The 21,909-nt window shown below is 38.4% G+C and overlaps 1 protein-coding gene across 2 annotated transcripts in view; it reads left to right on the top strand.

Annotated features, from left to right (window-relative positions):
* Positions 1 to 21,909, top strand: part of LOC107671730 (voltage-dependent R-type calcium channel subunit alpha-1E-like) — an 81,561-nt gene that overhangs the window by 36,086 nt on the left and 23,566 nt on the right. Inside the window, exons 19-27 of one of the 2 annotated variants that reach the window (XM_016464674.1) lie at positions 7,370 to 8,107; positions 9,688 to 9,962; positions 13,455 to 13,599; positions 14,129 to 14,258; positions 14,400 to 14,459; positions 15,033 to 15,139; positions 18,753 to 18,764; positions 19,686 to 19,782; positions 21,313 to 21,473. In XM_016464674.1, the coding sequence (XP_016320160.1) occupies positions 7,370 to 8,107; positions 9,688 to 9,962; positions 13,455 to 13,599; positions 14,129 to 14,258; positions 14,400 to 14,459; positions 15,033 to 15,139; positions 18,753 to 18,764; positions 19,686 to 19,782; positions 21,313 to 21,473 (1,725 nt within the window). The remainder of the gene's footprint in view (positions 1 to 7,369; positions 8,108 to 9,687; positions 9,963 to 13,454; positions 13,600 to 14,128; positions 14,259 to 14,399; positions 14,460 to 15,032; positions 15,140 to 18,752; positions 18,765 to 19,685; positions 19,783 to 21,312; positions 21,474 to 21,909) is intronic. The other variant, XM_016464675.1, reaches the window with a different exon arrangement.

Below are 21,909 nucleotides of genomic sequence, written 5' to 3'. Positions count from 1 at the left end.
TGCCTACGCCACAGGGGAATAGTGTGTTTATTTTATAGAAGAAAATCAATATGATATTAGAGTGATTACAAGCTTTAGCTTAGTACAGTAGACAGTGGAGTTTAGATTTAAAAGTACATCATACAAAATCGGTAATGAGCAGAGGTGGAATCCCCAAAAAAAAAAAAAAGAAAGAAAGAAAGTTACCAGTATAATTATTGTGCCCTATGGATTCTTTCCTTTCTATGGTTTTGCATATGACTATCTTTCCATCTGGCTTTTGGCAAGATAGTTTTATGGATAGTTTCTATTTAGGAGTTCAGTGCATCCATTTTATTAATTTTAGATCTAGGTCTAAAGCAATGGTGTAAACTCCTGCTCCTGGAGGGTCACCGTCCTGCAGTGTTTTACTCCAACCCTGATTAAACACACGTGAACAAGCTTATTAAGGGCTTTGGGATTACTTGAAAATTACATGCAGGTATTTCAAAGCAGAGCTGAAGCTAAATTTTGCAAGATGGTGTCCCTGCCAGAGCAGGATTTGATACCCCTGGTGCACGATATGTGATTTATTTTCTTGCCTATAATACATTGTAGCCAAGACTTGGAAAGTGTTAAGTATTTTACGTCATCAGTCTGTGTTGACTGTGGCATTAGTTTCTGTCCTCTTACTGGATCTTTAGTAGACAGGCGTCATATATGTAGTTACATTGCAGGACTGCGACCCAAAATTTCTGACTGCCAGAATTTGGAGGCTACAATTCACTGCAAAATCAATTAATGAGCATGGCACACTAGGGAGTCTAAGACTGCTGATTTGTCTATCGTAAGCATTTATGTTTGCCAAAATTTGGCAGCAAAATTGTATTGTGTATGCTTGGCTGAAAGGTAGCAGTGAGGTAAAACTTGAGTTTTGATGAAAACAAAGCTACTAGTGACAGACGGCATTACACCACTACTGCAGCCTTCACCTTAGTTTTTCTCATTGGGGAGAGACTGTGAGCTAATAAGGAATGGGCCATAAACTGTCAATACAGCACCAGTGCCAAACAATGTGACATCAATTACAACAACAAATGGCAGGGATTGATTTGGGTGCTTTAGTGTTGGTGTAGTGGTTAAGCTGTTAGTATCAGCCCCTGTCCACGGATTTCCACTTATTTTGACCTCTTTTAGGTCAAGGGACTGGAATAGTACTTAACTTTCTGATGACCATGCAGTAAAGATTTGCAAAGGCTAAGAATCTCTGAAGAATCTTCACTGTTTTAGGTTGTGGCAGCTTGGACCATTGAGGCCTCAGTTTTTATTATGTGAGAAGTACAGTACGAGTGTTACCTAGGAAGAAGACTGGTAGTTAAAAAAAAAAAAAAGAGTAGTAACTTGGTATATGATTTTATTCAAAGTGACTTACACATTCTTATTACAGGGCCAATTATTTTGGAGTAACTGGAGTTCTTTGAGCAGCTTGAATGTGCCTAATAATTTTGAAGTCAGCAAACAGCTGAAATTGTTGTTTAGTGCCGTTTAGCCTGTTTCGCCACTCCTCCAGTGCAAGGAGTTCCTTACTTTCTCCATCTCAAGGGGCTTTCACACAGGGTTGTTATAGGAACTCAGTTATAGGAACTAGCCACCAGGGCAGTCCCCCTGAGAACCTTTAAATTCATTGTATTAACAGATCAGTTTCATGCAATCTTGGCAAGGGACAGACCCAGGGGAACAACTTTATTTAAGTTACCAGTTGTGATAGTTTAAGGATTGCACCTTGTGACCTCAAACGTTTCTGTTTCCTGTACAGATTCTGTAACAAAATACAAGTAAGTAGCAAACAAATCCTAGACAATATCAAAATAAGATCAAATAATATCAGGAATTGTGTAATAAAATGGCAGGACTTTTGCAAACCAATTCAAAAAATATCTAGAAAGACTTGGAAATTAGGACAATGGGTAGTGGCAGTGATAAATGGACAAGAGTTCAAACTTTGTTTGGATGCAATCACAGCAAGGCCTTCATTTACTTTTGCTCAGTTGCATGGTTCTAATGAAGTTTGTTCTTCTCCGCAATGCTGTTAAAACCAAAATTAACTTTTCAGTATTGTAGTCAACTATATGTGTTGCTCTGGGGCTCAGGATATTTGCCCACTCCTATCCAAGTTGCTTCATTACTTGAGAGCCGATGGTGGAGACCACAATGGCATCACAGCTTGGCATTAAAAGTCTCTCTAATTGTTGCAAAGGTGAAAATGACAAAACCATTGAACCACTCATTTATGGTCTAAATCTTCACTGTTCTGTGATGTGTGTGATGCTTTAAAATGCCGATACACTGCCTAGTCTTGTCCAGAAACCAAACCTCTGCAGGATAGTGGACCATGAGGGTCAGATTTGACCACACCTGCTCTACTGTATTGAATTGGTCTCTGTAGCAAGTGGAATTGATCATCTGGAATTGGTCTCTGTACTTGAAGTGTTTAGTGTTTCAACACAAATCTAAAAGACCAGTGTGGCCAGGTGTCTTGTAATATTATATGTGCAGAAGTTTATGCTGTTGACAATCAATCAGAGGGTGTGTGTGTTTTGGGGTAGCCATAAACACAGAGTAGATTCCTCAGGGTTATAGAGGTGGCGGTAGACAGCTTTATACTGCTCATGTCCACAACCACCTTCTTATACTTGTAGGACAAGAATAGTCAATCCTGCTCCTGGTAAGCTATGTACCTTCTTGCAGACTTCAGTTCCAACCATACTTCAGCACACCTGCCTATAATTTTCAAGTAACTCTGGACACCTTGATTAGCTGGTTCAGATCTGTTTTATTAGGATTGGTGCTAAACTCTGCAGGATGGTAGGTCACCAATAGGTTTTTTACTACTGTTGTAGATTTGCTAATATGAAATATTAGTTAATAGAAGCTTGGATAATTTAACATTGTAGTCAGATTAAGTACAACAGTGCATCTTTTGTCTTCAGAGAAGAAATGTATGTTCTGATCTCTGCAGAGTGACATCTGGACAAAAACGTGAAATGGTTTTAACAATGAAGAAACACATTCAGTTGATTAGTTTCTCTCGTTTTATTATAAAAGTTGCTTCCATAATGACAAATGCAGCTTAAAGTTAGTTACCAATCTAGTACTGTAGCTGTCCAGTCCCAAGTTCATTGGAATTATGAGTTGAAAAGTTTGGCATTGCCATGGGTAAGAGACAATGGTACGACAGAAAGGGCACGTGAGAATGGACCAACAAATTAATCAATAGCCATTGCAATATTAAGAGATATCAAACTACACTATCAAAAACACTGGACAAAACTATCTCTATCTAAAACATTTCACACAAATGTGTGATGTGGCATTAATGGCATTGAAATGCCAAAGAACCCCATAACTGTTTAAAACAAGGTTTCTCAATTCTGCCCCTCGACATCCACTATCTACAGAGTTTCTTTCCAACCCTGATCCAACTCAACTGCCTGGAACTAAATACTTAAGACCTTAAGGTTATGTATGTAAACATGGGGATGAGGAAATGGGAATAAAGGGAATGAGGCGCTGGGTTGGAACGTTTTTGGGAACACCTCTGCGTGACCACATTCTGAAGCACGTGTGGAGTCAGTCCAATGGAGAAGCAAGACGTCACTAGCGGGGTGATGTGAGCAACCAGAAGATTTAATAGTGCACCCGGCACAGTGCATGTTAGCTTCTGACAGGATGAAGTAAGCACCTACAGAGATGCAGGGAGTATGGCAGAGAGATGCAGCATCTTGTTCCCTTTAGGGAACCATGGTTACATACATAACCTGAGACGTTTCCCTGCAGGGAACTCAAGCTGCGTCGGAAAGCTTTGGCAATAAGAATGCCCACTGCGCCATACTTACAAGTCCCTGTCTGGTGTGTATCAGGCAAGCACATCAAGACGAGAGGACTTGGGATCCTGGGGTAGAAGCCAGGTCTAGATTATAGAACCAAACAAATGTGTGCTGACAGGACCAGCCCGCCACATCACAAATGTCCTGCAGGGAAGCACCCATGAATAATGCCTCAGAGGATGTCATACTCCGGGTTGAGTGGTCTCTGACCCCCATAGGTGCCAGAGTAAGCAAGTGAGATGGCCTCGACTCAGGGTCTGCTTGGTCGTTGGCAAGCCCTTCTTAGGTGGACCAAAGCAAACAAACAACTGATCTGCCATACACCACAGGGCAGCTCTGTGGACATCATAAGTGCTCGCACTGGACAGAGCAGATTTAGCTTCTCCTGGTCAGCTTCCTGGAAGGGAGGAGGACAGAAGGCTTGCAGCACTATGGGCCCTGGCATAGAGGTGGGCACCTTTGGGACATACCCTGGCCTCAGATAAAGGAAGGCTTTAACCATGCCCGGGGCAAACTCCAGACACAAGGGAGAAACTGACAGTGCCTGAAGATCCCCTATCCTCTTGAGTGAGTATATAGCAAGGAGGAAGACTGTCTTCAAGGTGAGGAACTTATGGGAAACCTCCTCAATGAGTTCAAAGTCCTCCAGTACCACCCCCATGTCTCACGAGGGCACCTCGGTGCACTGTGCTGGCCTCATCCTCAAAGTGCCACAGAGGAAACGGGCTTCTTCCCAATGACTGACCACCCAAAGGGGCGTGGTAAGCAGCTATGGCCACCATGTACACCTTCAGAGTGGATGAAATGCTCCTGCAGAAACTCCAGAACTGTACCAACTGGGCAGTTGACTGTTTCTTGCAGTCGTTGTCCGCACCAAGAAGTAAAAAGTTTCCACTTCAGGGCATATTGTTTCCTTGTGGCGGGAGCTCTGGACTGGAGTATGGTCTCAACAACCTCAGTTGAGAGACCGGATGCTAAGAGCTGTGCCCCCTCAGGGGCCACACCCACAGTTTCCATAACTCCAGGCAGGGGTGAAGGATGGAGCCCCTCGCCTGAGAGAGGAGGTCCCTCCTGATCGGAATCTCCAAGAAAGAGCCATCGATAAGGGACACAAGGTCCAAGCCATACCCGGGCCGGCCAGAACGGGGCTACTAGCAGAAGAGAGACCCTGTCCCCGGGTACACTCTCCAGTACTCCCCTAGAGCAGAGCGATCAGGGGAAAAGCATACAGACAAGAACCAAGGTTTCCTTAACATGTCTAAGGCATGTAAGTATCGCCACGTGACCTTGACCATGCAAAGTGGGTTGCCCCTCGGTGAAAACCCCTTGGTCCCAAGCCACCACTGCAAAGGTCTCATGTACAGCAGGCCAAAGGGTATCACGTTGAACGCAGCTGCCATCAGACCTTACAATCTCTGAAACTGTTTGACAGTGAGTGACTGGCCTTCTCTCACTCTCTTTACGACTTTGAGAATCGATTCGATATGAGCAGGAGACAGACATGCCTGCATTGTCATTGAATCCCACACCACGCCAAGAAAAGTGGTCCTCTGTGCTGGAGAAACCAGAATTTTTTTTGGCATTCAGCCTCAACCCCAGCTCTTTCATATATGCGAAGACGACATCTCGATGCCGAATCGCCTTCTGCTGAAACTGTGCTAATATTAGCCAGTCAATTATGTAATTCAGTATGCGGATGCCTTGAAGTCGCAGAGGAGCCAGAGCAGCATCCACACACTTGGTGAAAGTGTGGAGTGAGAGTGATAGGCTGAAGTGAAGAACCCGATATTGGTATGCTTCGCCCCTGAAAGCAAACCTCAGTAACTTCCTGTGTTGAGGAAGAATGGATACATGGAAGTATGCGTCCTTGAGATCTATCGTGACAAACCAGTCCTCAGACCTGATTTGAGACACAATCTATTTGATCTTGAACCGAAAGCATTTGATAGAACAGTTCAGCAGATGCAGATCTATGATCAGATGCAACCCCCCATCCTGCTTCGGAACGATGAAGTATCGGCTGTAGAACCCGGACTCTCTTGAGAGAGGAGGAATACGTTCTATGTCCTTCTTCCTCAAGAGAGTGTTTACTTCTTGTTCCATTACCAGAGCCTGCTCTGGCCCACTATTGTGGGGACAACCCCATTGAAAAGAGGTGGCGAGAACCAAACTGAATTCTGTAGCCTCTCTCTACAGTCTGGAGGACCCATTTAGAGACATTTGGCAGAAGTTTCCACGCTGCCAGAAAGTCTACTAAGGGAACCAACCTCTTGGGGCTGGCCTCTGGTATGGCTAGAGGAGTAATTTCAGTACCCTGAAGCGGATAACCGGCAGGGAATGACCAACTTGATGGCTCTAGCCCCTTCACTTGACGGGATGAGCATTCCTGTGCCATACCGTTGCCAGGAGGCAGCTGGGAACTTAGCTTGTTGGAGCCCACTGAGCCCAAAGCACCGGTGGTGGCAGGGGTATTAGCGAGCCTGAGGATGCCAGCCCCTCTGAACTGGAGTCTGTTGTAGCTAGAGAGTTTAATTTGGCGTACTGAAGTGGACCGGTGCCAGCGAGATCGCGAGCCTGGCCGCTCTCATCAAAGAGAGTCAGGCGGAAGCGGTGCACATGCAGTGGCAGCTGCTCACAATCAGGACAGTCATTTCCCTCGAGAGCTGACCATGCATGCTCCGCTCCCAAACAGACGTCGCAAAGATTGTGTGATAACGACGGCAGGGAGGAACACACAATCTATAGTGCCATCCGATTTACTTTTGTTTTTACTCTTTGACATTATCTCTGTCTTACTAACAGAGATATACTGACTGAATGAATGCTTCTGCAACACATACACACACACCACAACACACTTACTGAAGAGCAAAAGCTAACATGCGCTGTGCCAGAGGTGCACTTTTAAGCTTTCCTGGTTGCTCACGTCACCCTGTTCGTGATGTCTCGCTTCTCCATTGGACTGATTCCACACGTGCTTCAGAATGTGGTCACACATAGGTGTTCCCAAAGCATTCCGACGCAGCTTGAGTTCCCTGAGGGCGAACCTCTTTTTAACTTTTTATAGCCTTATGAGTTGACTTGTGTGCAGTCTGGCAATATGGATTGTTTGGTATGTCCTGCCTGCAAATACACTAATGGCTTATTTTCAATTAATCATTTATTTGGTTTCATGGACAACAAAAGAATACGCATAATTGTAAGTAAAACTGTCTATGTATCTTTTTATCTGTCATGTCTGCCATTAACATTGCACTGTCCATCTCATCAACATTCCGGATTACCTGCTGACATGTAGATCCTTTGTGCACTCTGTTTCTCTTGTTTTCTTTCTTGTCTGTTTATTTTTATTAGTCAAGAATTTCCCCCTGGTTTTCTCTTGAATTCCATTTTATTTAGCCTGAATCAATAGCCATTGTTTTTATTCTAATTTCCTGATTTTTATCACACACCCTTGTGAATTGTGAAATTTGCATGCTGCAAATGATTACCTGTTGTGACTGAGATGTATCATGTCCGTGCAGACGGAGACGGAGACCGTACTTGTACAGGAAGCGTGCCATCCACCGAGGACGACCGTCTCCTGCAGAGGCAGAGGAGGAACCCGTTGGGAAACAAGCAGAAGAGCAGCCCGTCAATGCTTTTGCTGGCCGCCGTGAAAGACGCAAAAAGATAAACATTTCCGTCTGGGAGCAACGGACAAACCAGCTGCGGAAACGTCGGCAGATGGCCAGTCGTGAGGTGCTGTTTGGCAGTCCCACAGAGGACCAGTTGGACACTCCAGTGAGTGATCATCACCAACAGGGCTGCATATCCCCAGAGACGAGCCCTTTACACTTGTCAGAATCACCTATGTCTGTGGGGATGCCCCTACCAGAGCCGCCCATGTCTATCACCATTCCACTCCCTGAACATCCAGAATCTGAGCCCTTGCCCCTGACAGGATCAAGATTGGAGGAGAGGCCAAATGCTAATAACCATCATTCAAATACAGAGAGGAAGCATCGTGTGGCAAGGACGTTTCGGGCTGCTGCTGCTGCTGGGGTAGCAGAGGGTGGGCGACACAAACGCCACAGACATCGAGAGTCCAGAACAGAGGCCAGAAATGCAGAGAATCACCAGCAAATTGGGTGCAGTGAGAAACAGCCTGAAGAGGGTGAGGATAAAATGGAGGAAACGCAGTCTAAAAACTTGATGCACATGTACGAAACAGAAATAATCATGTCTGGCAAACAAACTGAGAATCAGGAGGAATGCCAAAGGTAAGGACGCAATCATGGCTTATTTTCTTTTAGTAAGTTATGCAGTTAAGTTGCTAGTTTACGTTCAATGTTGTGGTTTGGTGAAATGCTTATTTGAATTTAGCCTAATATTTTTGACAAATGTTACAATCCTGGTACAATCCTAGTTGGTAACACTTTATTTTGATGATCCCTTTAGACATTCTGTTGAATATAAGTAACTTTGAAATTACATGTTAACTACCAGTAATTAGAAGTGCTGGGTAGTAACTGATTACATGTAATCTGGATTATGTAATCATATTCCAAAAATGAAGTACTTGATTATATTACATTTTAAAATACTTTAAAATCAAACTACAGTTGCTTTCAATCGATTACATGATTGCATATTGTTCAAACAATAGCAATAAATTATTCACAATTTCTTGATTTTCACTAGTTTTCTTTTTCATCTTTTACATTTTACTTTCTAAACATTCGGAAAGTTTTTCAGTTTTGTGGACATTTACACCAAGACCAGCCACTAGTCAGATGAACATAATTGCCCAGACATTTTAGAGTCTACAATGCATTTGACCACTGGTTTTACAAAAAGCATTTTGATTTTAAGAAGTGTTTTCTCAATATTTTTTAGCATCGCATCAACTATTGATGAACACATTAATGTTTATTTGAATTATCACTCAGTGGGTTATTTTACCATGTATCTCTATGTCTATATAACATACATAAAACACATATATATAAAATGTTATTTCTTATTTACATGTAATGCAGGGATTACCAAACTTTTTTGTCAGCCAAACCTCTTTCACCACATATCTAACTAGAAGGACCCCCTGAGATTTAACGCTAATAAGTTAATCATTTAGTAACAAATTTGCATGCTCACAGTCCTCTGACTTTAGTTAATGGTCACATGACATGCAGATAAACAATAAAATATTTCATATTTTTAAAAAAAAGTGTTTTATTTTGATTGTTGTTATTTTAAAATGATTTATTTTAATTTTACATTTTTATGATTTAATTAATTATTAGCTTATATCATTGTGATAAACGAGTTAGGTCAAAAGTAATCAGAAAGTAGTCTGAATATATTACCTAAAATGTGTAATGTAATGGATTATGCTACTAACTACATTTTTGCCATGTAATTTGGAATCAGAATAGGGGATTCCAATTTGTAAGTAATCTACCCAGCACTAGTAATTACAGTATTAGAGTAGTAGAGTAGTATCAATAGACTGTAAGGTTGTGGTAACTGTTAGTAGAACAAGTTGACTTGTACTTGCAAAGTTACTTATAATCAGTAAAATGTGTGTTGGGGACTAAAAATAAAGTGTTAACAGATATTAAGCAGTCTACTAATACTCTAATGACATGTCATTGCAAAGTTACAACAGAATGTCTAAAGGTGAAGATTATTTTGATCTTCACCTTTAGAAATTCTGTTAACTTATGGTTAAATGTAGCTGAGCTTGTTTTTTTTCATTTGTTGAAGTTGTTTTGCTAGGCACAACACACAGCCAAGTTATGAAACATGTTTTCCTTATTTTATAAGATCAAACATTCACACCTGTACGTTTGTATTTTAGGGAGTTTGTGGGTGATGCGACAGGGATTTCCCAAGCATCTGGCCTTCAGGAGCTTCAGACTGTCTGTACTGGAATGGAGGATCAAGCAGAAAGCCAGGAAACTCCATTTCTGAGGCACAAAGAAGAGTTTACATCAGAATCCAAGTGCATGACAGGGGACGTCTCAGACATTGAGAACAATGGCAGCTATCTAAACCAGGATGAGTGTATGACAGAAACCAGCATTAAACGAGAGACGTCAACCCAGCCTTTGTTGGAAATGGCACCAATGACTGGTATTTGATCCATGCATCCATCCATCTGTCCATCCATCCATCCATCTGTCCATCCATCCATCCATGCATCCCTCTTTCCATCCATCAATCCCTCCGTCCGTCCATTCATCCATCCCTCCATCCATCCGTCCATTCATCCATCCCTCCATCCATCCGTCCATCCATCCGTCCATCCATCCATCCATCCATCCATCCGTCTGTCCGTCCGTCCATCCATCCGTCTGTCCATCCATCCGTCTGTCCATCCGTCCATCCATCCATCCATCCATTCATCCATCCATCTTGTTTAAATGGTTCTTTACAGTGCAGAGTATGTTTTCTCTGGATTGGTCTTCTAAAGTATTTACCATTTTATCATACCAATTTCTAGAGTTTTTTTGGAGGGTAGAACCAAACCAAAACTGTCTCTTTAAATAGTACAGAAAAATATCCTATAAAAAAAAGTTTTTCACCCTTTGCCACGACTAGTCACTTTTGAATCTTGTCTTGTGGTGACAAATGCATTTTTTACAATTACAAATACTCCAGTCTCTTAATTAAAAATAATGCATGCAAGAAGTAGCAAAGTGATGTTTAAAGGCATTATTTGAAATATAGCATGTCAAGCCACATAACATGCCAATCTCCAAAAAGTAAGTGCCTTTTTGCATTTAGCATTGTTTTCCCTGGTAATTTTATCAGAATACACCTGTGAGAACCATTTCTTTTACACAATATGTATTATATACAGTGCATGGAATGAAGTGTGGATTATGAATTGAATAACTGAAATAAGCAGTTCTCAGCAATGAAGTGCCTGTTGTGTTTGGTTTGATTTGCATAGCAGTTTTTCAGAGGAAGATGATCAAAGTGCAACAGTGTTGATTTGTAGTGAAGTAGTTCAGCTGCTGATGGCTGAGTCCTGAAGGAGCACTGGACAGCAGCCATTGATTCTGTTTGCAGAGGGGATAATTTGCTAAACTGAGGACACATTCATAAATGGAGACACAGAACTGGGTCATCATCAATGCCAGTGGCAATCGAAGCTTCTTCAGCTGTCTCCGAAAGTAAAGAGCAGTTCGCCTTTAGTGTATTCTGTTCTATTGCTTTAGTGGGCTTCGTGCTGGGTGTTGGGTGAAATCTGGGTTAGTGTTCACTCTGTGAAAATCTACAGTAGAAACCATTCAGCCCCCCAAACCAACACAAGATAAAAAAAGTGCCACTCAGTGGGCTCAGGTTTATGGCTTCCTGCCTGTTATAAAAGCAAAACCCCAATTGCATCTCAGATACACACAATTACAGGTAATTGTGGTCAAAACCTAGGAGATAAAGCTTTCGCAAATCATATCAACTGAGTGAATTTCATTTGTAAATATATGTGAGAGAGAGTGCCTAGCAACAGACAGTCTAGTTACACAACACACCAGACAGAAACGTATAGGCGTGCTGACAGTTCAGAAATAAAGCTTTTATATGTGCAGTTCAATGCATGTTCAGTGAATGCCCAAACATATGTACTTTGAGACCTGCAACACACTTGCCAGCTATTTGAAGTCTGATATATTTACCCTGGCAATCACACTCCATTCACAGTTTCAGAGCCTGCAAAATCGTTACATATGATGAAGGGCTTAATTTGCGACTGTTATGAAAGTATGTTCTATAAAGTATGCATGCATGCAGTATGAATACAATCCAGACATACTTCTATCATGTAGGCATGTATGACGTGTCCTACACCATCAGTAACGCTTCCTTGCCATTCACAACTTCTTTCCTTTTGCCTCAAGAGATAGTAAATCTCAAAGATTGATAGGAAGTATTGGGTCATCTGATTTTTGAATACAGCAAATTTGGACATACTTCTCATTTCATGCACTGCTTTTCACAGTAGGGATGAAGGCATATTTGGATGCAGGGGTGATAGAGGTTTGCACAGGCTTTAATTTGACACCCAAACTCTCCCTGTACCTGAGACCATTTGTTCTGATCCAACCTGATCAGCACTGTCAAATGTTAAGACACAAACCAACCTAAACCCCAAAATTGCATGCTCTCTTTAAATTTCTTCTTACCGCAAATAACCTCTAACCAGTTAATCTCAAAAGTACAAAAACATTTCTGTCTGAAAAAACCTTCCAAAATAAACATTTCTGTAACAAAATCACATCTAAAAAACACATGATGAATAACTAAAGCATTAAGAATTCACAGCATTGCATTACAATAGCACTTTTAATGTTGTTTCAGGAACTTTTCACAAGGACAGTTTTCACATGTTGTTTCTGTTAAGTGCATGTTTATTTTTATGTTATTTATAAAAATATTTTAAATATTTGGTTTAATTATGAACTTCTTGTCAAGTGAAATATCATTTTTGTCAACAAAAATTAAATGTTAAATTTTAGTCAGAGTAATATTTACTGAAATTATTGAATATAACATGGCTAAATTTAGAGGATTTTTTAACCAATAGCCATTTTTTTGTTTTATTTAACTCATTTTACACGGCTAAATACATTTGTGTGCAAAACAAGTGAGAATGAAAGCAAAATACTTAAAATAATTAAAATAATTTATTTAAATACAAACCCAAACCTGATGTTGTGCATGAAAAACTAGCCCAAATCCAACAGATTTTCAGATTTTGTTATGCTTGAGTGGGAACATCAAAATGAAATAAGTTCAAGAACAGTAGCCTTTAAAAAAAATGTCATTACATTTAGTTTTAAGGTGTTCTTGTTACAGTGCAATTTTATATTTCAATACTGAGTAATATTAATTTACAACATGCACTTTCACAACATTATTATGAGGATTTCAGCTAGTCATATCCAGTGTTGGGGAAAGTTACTTTTAAAAGTAATGCATTACAATATTGCGTTACTTCCTAAAAAAGTAACTAATTACGTTACTTAGTTAGTTGTTATGGAAAGTAATGCGTTACGTTACTTTTGCGTTACTTTCGCGTTACTTTTTAAATAAGGGCAGGGCTTGATTGTTTTTAATACAAGAAGTTCTATTATATATTAGTTCTATTATCTATATAGCAAATGTAAAAGCCCTTTCACACCAAAAAGTGTAATGAATAAACCTCAGACTGAAGGAAAAGTAAATTCACGTCTGTACAGTAGAACACAGGAGAAGAAGGTTCAACACTCTTCAGCAATAAAAAAAAAAACAATGAAGCACAATTGTTAGTTTATCTAAAGTCATTTTTGCTTATTAGTATGGTTGAACTGGATCATCAAAGGTCAGCAGCAAAGACATTGGTTAATAAAAAAAGTAATGTGTTACTTTACTAGTTACTTGAAAAAAGTAATCTGATTACGTAACTTGCGTTACTTGTAATGTGTTACCCCCAGCACTGGTCATATCTAATTTCGCTACTCATTTTGCCGGCAAGTTTGATTGTAGTAGTATACAAGTCATTATTCATGTTTAGGATGTAAACCCTGCTGCAAATAGAATGCTGAAATATTTGTTTTGTTCTCTTGATTTGACTCGTCACAGTCAGCTTCAAGGACGTGGAAGCCTCTCACTCAGACAAAGCTGATGATGGTAACGACGATGATGACATTGAGAATGGAGGTGAACAGTCGACTGCCCCCAAACCTGACACACCAGACAGCATGTTCATTTTCAAAAGCACAAATCCGTAAGTTGACATTTTTTAAATGATCCCACACATTTAGATGTTGTACAGTATACTATGCATGACAAAACAGGACAAATATGAGACCCTGGAGCACAAAACCAGTCTTAAGTCGCTGGGGTATATTTGTAGCAACAGCCAAAAATACACTGTATGGGTCAAAATTATTGATTTTTTTAATTATTTAGAGGATATTAAGTAAAGATCATGTTCCATGATATTTTGTAAATTTCTTACTGTAAATATATTAAAACTTAATTTTTGATTAGTAATATGCATTGCTAAGAACTTCATTTGGACAACTTTAAAGGCGATTTTTCTCAATATTTAGATTTTTTTGCACCCTCAGATTCCAGATTTTCAAATAGTTGTATCTCAGCCAAATATTGTCCTATCCTAACAAACCATACATCAATGGAAAGATTATTTATGTCCATGTAAATCTCAATTTCGAAAAATTTACCCTTATGACTGGTTTTGTGGTCCAGGGTCACATATAATCTCTACAATCATGCTCTTTTTGTAACTGAAGCATCAGAAGGATCTGCCACTATGTGGTGACCCTGCGCTACTTCGAGATGACCATTCTCCTGGTGATTGTGGCCAGCAGCATTGCACTGGCTGCTGAGGACCCTGTGTGCACCAATTCAGAGAGGAATAAAGTAAACCATTATATTTCAACATATTGCATGCTTAACGTCACATATAATGACTAATGTAATGACTGCAAGTATTTTGAAAACAACATACAGATTCTTGTCTCTTGAAATAAAAGTGACAGGTTTGTTTACTGTGTGTTGCAGGTTCTTCGTTACTTTGATTACGTTTTCACTGGCGTTTTCACATTTGAAATGATTATAAAGGTAACTGCTTTGCTACTTCAAACATGATTTAAATAGCTGTTATATTAAAGGCGGCATAAGGAATTCATTTTATTGATTTATTTATTTATTTTTTGCTAACCTCATGATATGATTCCAAAACCCTGCCCTCCAAAAGCATCTGCAAACTCCAAACCACTTTTTACTGTTCACAGAGTCTAGTATGGAGCCAGATAAGTCTCAAAATAAACGTATTTACAAAATTAGATTTGTAATAACGCATAAAAGAAAAGTTTGTGTGTGTGTGTATTTTGAGACTTTCCTGGCAGGTCTTGCCTCATATGTGTTTCTGATGTACTCTTTAGCCAATCAAATTTGAGCCTCTCAATCGATTTGTGAATGTGAATTATATGAATCTTATTTTGTAAATGCATTTATTTTGAGAGTATGCTGGATCCATAGTCTAGGGCTGTCACAGAGATATTTGATATTTGTATCTAGGTACAGTATGTAATGCAGGTAGACATATATAGAATTTTACATATAGGTATAAGATACAGAAAATTCTATATACTCCATATTCTGTATAATAGTATATTATGCCATTTTACACAGATGATCGACCAGGGCCTCATTCTTCACGATGGATCATATTTCCGTGACTTGTGGAACATTCTAGACTTTATTGTGGTGGTTGGTGCTCTAATTGCCTTTGCATTGACGTAAGTATTTCAAATTAGAGCCATCTTCCTTGTGTGACATCAAGTCAGATTTTTGATTATATAGAATTTATCTGGACTCTCAACATAGGCTCATTGTAAAAACATGCCTCTGTCAATATTTTTGCAAAACTCCAAAAACCTATACCCATACATACAATTCACTGCAATTTCCAGCTGAAATGAAACGTAAACGCAGCAAAACACTAACAAATTTTGTTCCTGTTCATTCAAATTATGATTACAGGGGCAGATTAATAAAGACTTATTTTCATGCAGTTCCTTGCACAATACTATGCTATGACCTTAAAACACTTTCACCATAGTGCACGAATTGTAAACTAATACATGTTGACGTTTGCATCACAGATGTTTGGCTTTTCTGATGTAGTAAACTTGCTCTGTCGCTCACCTGGTACAGCATTGCACTTGCATTGCAATGTGGAGCGCTCGGTTGAAGATAAAAGAGCTCAAAGGCTAGTAGAAACAAGATAAAATGGCAAATGTGTTTTTACCTCAAGTTTGCTTTTGTCAACACTAGCGTTGGGGTTTCGGGTCAGATTTAGTGTGGGTGTGTTACTTTTTAGTGTCACATTTCGTTTCCAAACTGTCACGATACCTTAATCTGTTTCGTAAAAAAATCTGAAAATGCTTTTTTGACACCACTCACTTGTGAAACATGAAAGAAGCAACATAATATATACATATTAGCAGAAATGTCACAACAGGCATGTTTTTTCCAGTGAACCTGGGTTGATAACTGTATAATCTAATCTTACTGTGACCCATTGGTCAGATGTGTCTACAATGTATATATATTTGTATATGCGTTTACAATTTTTACAGATATAATATAATAAATGTAATTCATATAAACCATTTATCACATCAACATAAACAAGCAGTACAGAAGCATATCATCCTCAATTACATCAGTAACTCAAACAGCAATGCCAATGTCATGTTTTTGATTCCCAGGAAATGCATGAACTAAAAAAATTTATCCTTTTTAACATAAAGTGGAAAGGCTTTGGATAAAGGGCTTTGCCACATGCATAAACGCAAATACAATCTGGGGTTTGATTATGATCCATTGTAGAGTTCGTACAAAGCCAAATCCAGAGCACAATGTGTGCAAAATACAAGACTGCTTGGTCCCAACTAACTGGTACAGAAACATACCAAATAACTAGGTCAAGATAAAAGCATGGGTCAGAATTAAAGCAAGTGAAGGAGTCTGTAATGCAGTATGAGAAGTGGCTTTTCATTCCCCTCCTTAAATCTGCATCTATGAGTGTGAGAACATATAATACTGTATATATGCACTGTAATACTGTTCCTGTGGTAACATTAGGACCTCTGGTAAAAATCCTAAATTTCCTGCATGGGAATGATTATTCTACTGTATAATACACTATCCCTCAATTAAAAACTACATATGTCAATCTTTATAGACGTTCACTGGGGAAGGGTGTAGAGTCAGACAATAAGGGTTGATCAGTGGCTAATTTAATAGATATAGGTAAGTAGGTGAACGTCTATAATTGGATAGTAATTGTGAGTTGAATATGGTTAATTAGGAGTTTTATTCTCAGTGGATAACCAGACCATTATTTTCCTGGCTAAAAGTCGACCAAAGGAAAGAAGTAGTTGCTATGCTAGGGAACTTGTAAAATGGAAGAAAGGATCATGAATAATTAGATGAAGTACATGCACACTTTAGTGCAAAAACTGATCCCAAAACAGCCCAAATTTTATCCACCCGCCCAAAACAATTTTGACCCGGACATTCAAATTCAAAACCGCCCTATCTTGCAACACTGCCATCAACATTGTCATAGTCTCTTAACAGCATCAAAGCCTTTATTTTTACTTGAACCTGCCTATTCTTAAGGTACGATCACAAAAGCTGCATTGTCTATCATTAATAATGTAGCGATGTACGAAACAATGCTCACTCAGAAGTCACTTTCAAACCAAGCAGTTTTCTGTTGGTCAAATTGGCGAACCCGCGTTACCAACTTGACGAAACAATGTTAAAGGGATAGTTCACCCAAAGATGGCAATCCTGTCATCATCAAGGTATAGCCATTGACTCCCACAGTAAGTCAGTGAGGTTTGGAACAACTTGAGGGTGAGTAAATGATGGCAGAATTTTCATTCTTTGGGTGAACTATCCCTTTAAATGTGATCGCACCTTTAGGCTCCTGTTGACAGAACTAGACTGATGTGAATAGTAAGTAATGTCCTGCATGTGGACGAGTTATTCGACAGACTGGGAAGGATGGAGTCCAGAGAATCACACTTACTAACTTGTTTAGAATATTTAGGCTAAACAGGTATAACAGGTCATCATTCAATGCTATGCAAAAAGAATATAGTACATGCATGACAAGTGAAGCAAACTCTTGATTCTTTATGTACGGCGCTTCATCGGTGGAAAGAAGCCGATGGCGACTGAACTAGTGGAGGTGGTGTGTTGTGAGATTTGGCTATACGTGATATCGACACAAAGTGCAGTATATGAATTTCATTTTCTTTCTTAATAGCAGGCCAAATCCTGTTCTATTTTTAAAGCATATTGCGGGCTGATTCAGAACAGGCTATGTGCCCGTGGGCTGGACTTTGGACACCCCTCATTTAAGTTATATAAGTTATACTCTTGAATGCTTGTTGCTTGCTAATATATTCTAAAACTGAGATGGAAGTCGCACATATATAGTTAGAATATAGTGTAGTTTGGAAGAATATATACATAAGATCTTAAACATACATTAAAATAGCTTCAGTTATTAAAAAATTATGGTGTCCTAAATTTAATAGTCTATTTGGGAAACCCTTGAGAGAAGCCCTAAAATCATGCAGTATAATGGAAAGAAGCCGATGGCGACTGAACTAGTGGAGGTGGTGTGTTGTGAGATTTGGCTATACGTGATATCGACACAAAGTGCAGTATATGAATTTCATTTTCTTTCTTAATAGCAGGCCAAATCCTGTTCTATTTTTAAAGCATATTGCGGGCTGATTCAGAACAGGCTAGGTGCCCGTGGGCTGGACTTTGGACACCCCTCATTTAAGTTATATAAGTTATACTCTTGAATGCTTGTTGCTTGCTAATATATTCTAAAACTGAGATGGAAGTCGCACATATATAGTTAGAATATAGTGTAGTTTGGAAGAATATATACATAAGATCTTAAACATACATTAAAATAGCTTCAGTTATTAAAAAATGATGGTGTCCTAAATTTAATAGTCTATTTGGGAAACCCTTGAGAGAAGCCCTAAAATCATGCAGTACAAGTCTTATTACTGAAAGCTGCCAAGCATTAGACATATGTACAGAAACGTTTATTACCAGATAATAAGATATTGCTCACAATTTATCAAAATGTTATGGGTCGTTTGTTTTATATATATCCTGATCGTTCCACTTGAAAGAATAAGCATGTTTGTGTTATTCAAGGAAGTATTTCTATAAAAGGATATTCCAAATGTTCATAAATATGCTCTGCCTCGTTATTTAATGGCTTTACACACACTTGAGATGTTCATGTGTTCTTTCTCTTTTAATGCTTCTCTGTTGTTGTTTGGATTGTGTCTCTGTGGCTGCCAGGAATTTAATGGGGTAACAGCAGACGCTTCTCATTTGTCACATTGCCTGTCCATTTTAATATGAATTGTCACCGATCATTTATTTACTGTATGTGTGTTAATATTGTGATGGCTGATCCATGTTTGCATTTACTAATTTAAAATGTTCACTCATTTTCTAACTATTTCAGCCATGAATAGACATTCTTGGGTTATATATTAGGACCATCAACTGAACTTGTTAATTTAGTGTGATTCAATATTTAAATATGCAATTAATCATGCCTTTTCTGCTCATAAGTACCATGAGAAATTGTCCTACCATCAGTGCAGTTCAAGCTTGAAAAGCCACCTTCATGTTTTGTTCATGTGAATTGCTTTGAATATTCAAACATTATAAATATTTTTCTTCATTGCTTATTCATTGAATGACAGGTTTAAAAATATAATAAAATATACTGTAATGCATGTAAAGAACATTATTAGTCTTTTTTGCGAGCATGAAAAGTTAGGCCTTGGGTTCTACCGGCATTATAAAGCATTTAAGATTTAGAAAATGCTATGCTGTAGTTAATTTGTAGTACTTAGGTTTTTATTTTATATGTTGCTGATATGTCAGTCAGCTTATACTGACGTCTAGCAGCAAAGATGCAGAATCATGCAAAACTTTCAGTTACCAATTAAAGTAAGCAATTCACAGCAAGCAAATATTACTTTTTTATAAGCGAAAGGATTCATTTACAAGATAAAGTGAGTAGTATTAAGCTAGTCATGTGATTTCCCGCATGTAAGCTGCTCATTGAAGAATAAAACCTTTGTTTTTAATTTGGGGGGCTTATATGTGATTAATTGCAATTATTTTGATTAATTCAATATAAATATTTAAGTTATTGACAGCTTTTTTCCCCCCCAAACTATATTTTTTCTAAAATATAATATGTTTTGTTATTCACAGAAACAACAAAGGCCGAGATATTAAGACCATTAAGTCCTTACGGGTTCTCAGAGTTCTCCGTCCCCTCAAGACCATAAAAAGACTCCCAAAGCTAAAGGTATCTGCTCTTTCACACTTTATGTACTTTACATTCATGACACAAACAGAACCAGAAAGCACAATCCAGCTCTCTGCTCACTTATACACTTTTTACCACTTCTTTGTGACTATGCCTGCTTTGAATATTAAGAAAAAAGATAAACTGAGGATCTTAAGCACTTTTTCAGTCCACATGCGACTTGACTGCAAGTTACAAATAAATTATTCCAAAAGAGTAAAACTCAATACAGTTGCTCTGTATCCAAATGAATTGCAAGTATTGAGTTTTACTCTTTTTGGAAAAATAGTTTTGAATATTCAAACATCATAAATATTTCTTTCATTGCATAGTCATTGAGTAACAGGTTTTAAAAGTTAGTAAAAATATACTAGTGCATGTAGAGGACATTATATGTCATTTTTGTGAGTCTAAAAAAATAAGCCTTGGGTTCCTCCTGCACTAAATCACATTTAATATATAAAAAAAAAAAATGCTATTCTGTAATTTTTTTATTTTTTAAGTCTGTTTATTCTGCCATCTACTTTTGCTGTGGTGATAAGCTAATGTGTCATATAGTGTGTGTGTGTGTGTGTGTGTGTGTGTGTGTGTATGTGTGTGTGTAATGTTGTGTATTTCATGCACAGAAACTCTAGTGAAGAAATATCTTATTCCAAGAATATTTCTTTGAAACAGTCTCACGAAAACACACAATTTAACGAATTAATTCATTCATTAGGAGACTCTGCTGTCCAAATATGAGTAATCCCTCTGTGAATAATTAAAAGTAGGCTAAATATAACTTGCAGTACTTGACATTTTTCATTTTAAATCAAATTCATAGTCATATACAGAGCCAGAATTATGAGAATTATCATCAGACCATTTAACTAAACCGTAATTGAATTAGAGATGGGAGATCATGAGAGATCTTTGGGGGAAAGAAATGACAAAGAAATCTGAAGTTACCAGCCTTGTGCACTTCAGTTGAGAAAACATAACTATTTTACAAGGCGGTGATTTTTGTATGAATTTTGATTTGTATGGAAACATACAATTTTTAAATAAAAATATAAGCATGAAGGTCCACCCTATACTTCAACCCATTAACCTAACTGTTAGTGAAGCATAAGCAGATTGTATGAAAAAAGAAAGAATAAAAACCTCATCTAAAGCATTTTTTTGTTCTGTCAGCTTTCAGTTTCCTGTCATTGTAGAGCAAAGTCACATGGGTTTGACTTGATATCATTACCATAGCAACCAACATGCCATAAAATGACTGTACTGCCTGAAAAAAAAAAAAAAAAAAACATTTGATTTGATCACTTGCAAATAAAAGTGCAGGCAACTACTAATTGAATGACTACAAATAAATTCAAGGCTTTAGGTAAAATTATAATGTTGATTGTTTTAGATACTATACTGTACTGGAATGCATCATTCTGTAAACTCCAAAAACATGCATATGAAACTCATCTCATTTGCTTTGCTGGTTGAAGACCTGTTTAGGAAGGGATATGCGATATGATGATTATTTCTGTTGTCCTGCAGGCTGTGTTTGATTGCGTGGTCACATCCCTGAAGAACGTCTTCAACATCCTCATCGTCTACAAGCTCTTCATGTTCATCTTTGCTGTCATTGCAGTGCAGCTCTTCAAGGGAAAGTTCTTCTACTGTACCGACGGATCGATGGGCACGCAAAAAGAATGCCAGTAAGTGCAACCATATGCTTTATACTGTATATAGCCTACTGTATTTCTGAGTGTGGGATAAGAGGTGGGTAGTAATAAATTACATTTACCCCGTTTCATTTACTTGAGTAGATTTTTGGAATATTTGTACTTTTAAGAGTAGTAATGGTGGGTATTTTTACTTTAACTCAATGAAACATTTTACTTTTACTTTGTTGAGCAATGTTGCTCTCGTTACTTTATTTTAATGCAATACGAAATGTGTAGTTTATTCAATGTGTGCTGAATTTTTTTCTGGGGCATGAGTGATGCCCCAATCATGGGTCAGTGTCTAATAATCCAAATGTAGCTGTATAGATTGCTATACAAAGCACAGGACATGCAATGATTTTGGGGCAACAGATGAAATGCCCCCTTTAAAGGGTTAGTTCACCCAAAAATGAAAATTAGGCTGCGT

Source organism: Sinocyclocheilus anshuiensis, unplaced genomic scaffold (genome assembly GCF_001515605.1).
Source record: "Sinocyclocheilus anshuiensis isolate Anshui unplaced genomic scaffold, SAMN03320099.WGS_v1.1 scaffold524, whole genome shotgun sequence".
Lineage (NCBI taxonomy): Eukaryota > Metazoa > Chordata > Actinopteri > Cypriniformes > Cyprinidae > Sinocyclocheilus > Sinocyclocheilus anshuiensis.
The sequence above is the reverse complement of the archived record's forward strand: the minus strand, read 5'-3'. Positions and strand labels throughout refer to the sequence as shown.